The following is a 2,279-nucleotide window of genomic DNA, read 5'->3' on the forward strand; positions in this document are numbered from 1 at the left end:
ACCTCACGTTACAATATCTCAAATAGTCAGCGTTACTTAATACTTACCTCACGTTACAAATAACCCAAATAGTCAGCGTTACTTAATACTTAACCTCACGTTACAATATCTAAAATAGTCAGCATTACTTAATACTTACCTCACGTTACAATATCTAAAATAGTCAGCGTTACTTAATACTTACCTCACGTTACAATTTCTAAAATAGTCAGCATTACTTAATACTTACCTCACGTTACAATATCTCAAATAGTCAGCATTACTTAATACTTACCTCACGTTACAATATCTCAAATAGTCAGCATTACTTAATACTTACCTCACGTTACAATATCTCAAATAGTCAGCGTTACTTAATACTTACCTCACGTTACAATATCTCAAATAGTCAGCATTACTTAATACTTACCTCACGTTACGATATCTCAAATAGTCAGCATTACTTAATACTTACCTCACGTTGCAATATCTCAAATAGTCAGCATTACTTAATACTTACCTCACGTTACGATATCTCAAATAGTCAGCATTACTTAATACTTACCTCACGTTACAATATCTCAAATAGTCAGCGTTACTTAATACTTACCTCACGTTACAATATCTCAAATAGTTAACTTGTCCTTTACTTTCACTTTTTTGTTGTTGTCCTCTTCTCCCTTACTAACAGTGTGCTAAATAGAAAAGGGTCTGCTATACAGCGGGAGGCCTACACACACACAGAAAGACACCCCTCAGTGTCATATTCATACAGTTCGTATCACAGAAGACGTACAAATGGACCAGTTAAGGGTCCGCTTGGCTACACTTTTGCACGCGTTCAGAATGTAATTAACACCGAGGATCTTCATAGTGTGTGTGTGTTTCTGCTCTGGCTTCTGTTCTGCCGTGTGGGGGCCAGCAGAAAGCTGTGTGCGCACGTAGCCCATTATTTCTCCCATCATGTGTTCTCACATACACTTTCTCTCCTTCTCTCTCCCTCTCCCTCCCTCTCTCTCCCTCTCCCTCTCTCTCTCTCTCTCCAGAACCACACACTGAGTCAGCACGCGCAGTGAGACGGGCCCCGGCAGGACATCCTGGGCTCAGCCCGGGCCCCCCGACCCAGAGGACGGCGGGGGACCCCTATCTCGACATCGCAGCCAATCAAAGTGTCATTTGCTACTCACATGTAAAAAAAAAACTCTTAACGATCGCGCCACCGGGCGCGGCTATTAGGATCAGCGGGACGGAAAAAGGAATATTAATGGGATGTGCTATTAAAAAAAATAAAAAAAATAAAATAACGGGAGGAGAGAAACTGTAAGGGGGGGGGGGGGAAAGAAGAGAGATGAAGGGAAGGAAGGAAGAGAGAGGAAGAAGGTATTGTACGTGCAGTATTTTTTATTGTCCCCGTCGACTTGCCCCCCCCCCCCCCCCCCCCCCCCAAAGCGCCCCACCTCGTCCACTTCTCCTGCCCCTTTCCTCCTCGTTCCACCCGACAAATACCCCCACGTCACGTGTTCGTTTCGTTTTTTTTTTATAAAATGAAATAAAAATGACAGAAAATTGAAATACCCTTATTTTTATTTTTATTGATTTCTTTTTTTTTTCTTTTTTTTTATAATGTAGGAACATGCTTCACTTCCTTCGTCTCCCTCGGTTTTGCTCATTGTATTCTACTTCCCCTAGGTGCACATTTATTTTCCCTTGTTCGTTTTGTTCGTCTTTGTTTTATTTTGGGGGGGGTTTTTTGGGTGGTGGGGGGGGGGGGGGGGGGGGGGGGAGGTGGGGGGGGGGGTTGCCATATTGCGCGGTATTTTCTATCTTAATTTTATTTTTTTGTACCTTTTTTATTTCTCGCCGTAAGTAGGTACTCGTGCCGTGTCGTGATCGTTTGTTTGCCAGATGAAATATCCCTTGAGTTGTTGGTTTTTTTTTTGCACCCCCTCTGCTGCAACTTTTCCTTTTCATGATTGTTATATATATTTTTTGTTTTCATTTTTGTAATTACTATGAAAAAAGGCATAAAACTAAATGAAGTGGAGAAAAGCGTACAAGTGTTTTTTTTTTTGTTTAGTTATTTTTCTTTGCGGGCTGGGTTTACCAGTCTCTATAATGGTTATTGTAAAAAAATAAAATAAATATCATCGATTTCAGTGCGTCTTGGTCAATGACTGCTTTTTAAATGTGAATTAACCAGACTGCAATAATCTAGTACAGTTAAAAAAAAAAAAAAAAAAAAAGATAAAACAAATAAATAAATGACGAATAAATAAAAATGTGCGTGATGTATTTTGTTT

General features: G+C 40.0%; 1 protein-coding gene across 1 annotated transcript in view; it reads left to right on the forward strand.

Moving 5' to 3' along the window:
• znf423 (zinc finger protein 423) overlaps positions 1-1,713 on the forward strand; it is a 129,544-nt gene extending 127,831 nt beyond the window's left edge. Inside the window, exon 5 of the mRNA XM_083763184.1 lies at positions 1,026-1,713. Coding sequence (XP_083619310.1) covers positions 1,026-1,055 — 30 coding nt within the window. The 3' untranslated portion in view covers positions 1,056-1,713. The remainder of the gene's footprint in view (positions 1-1,025) is intronic.
• The last annotated feature ends 566 nt before the right edge of the window (positions 1,714-2,279 follow it).

Source organism: Protomyctophum parallelum, assembly GCF_964188405.1.
Source record: "Protomyctophum parallelum genome assembly, chromosome: 4".
Classification (NCBI taxonomy): domain Eukaryota; kingdom Metazoa; phylum Chordata; class Actinopteri; order Myctophiformes; family Myctophidae; genus Protomyctophum; species Protomyctophum parallelum.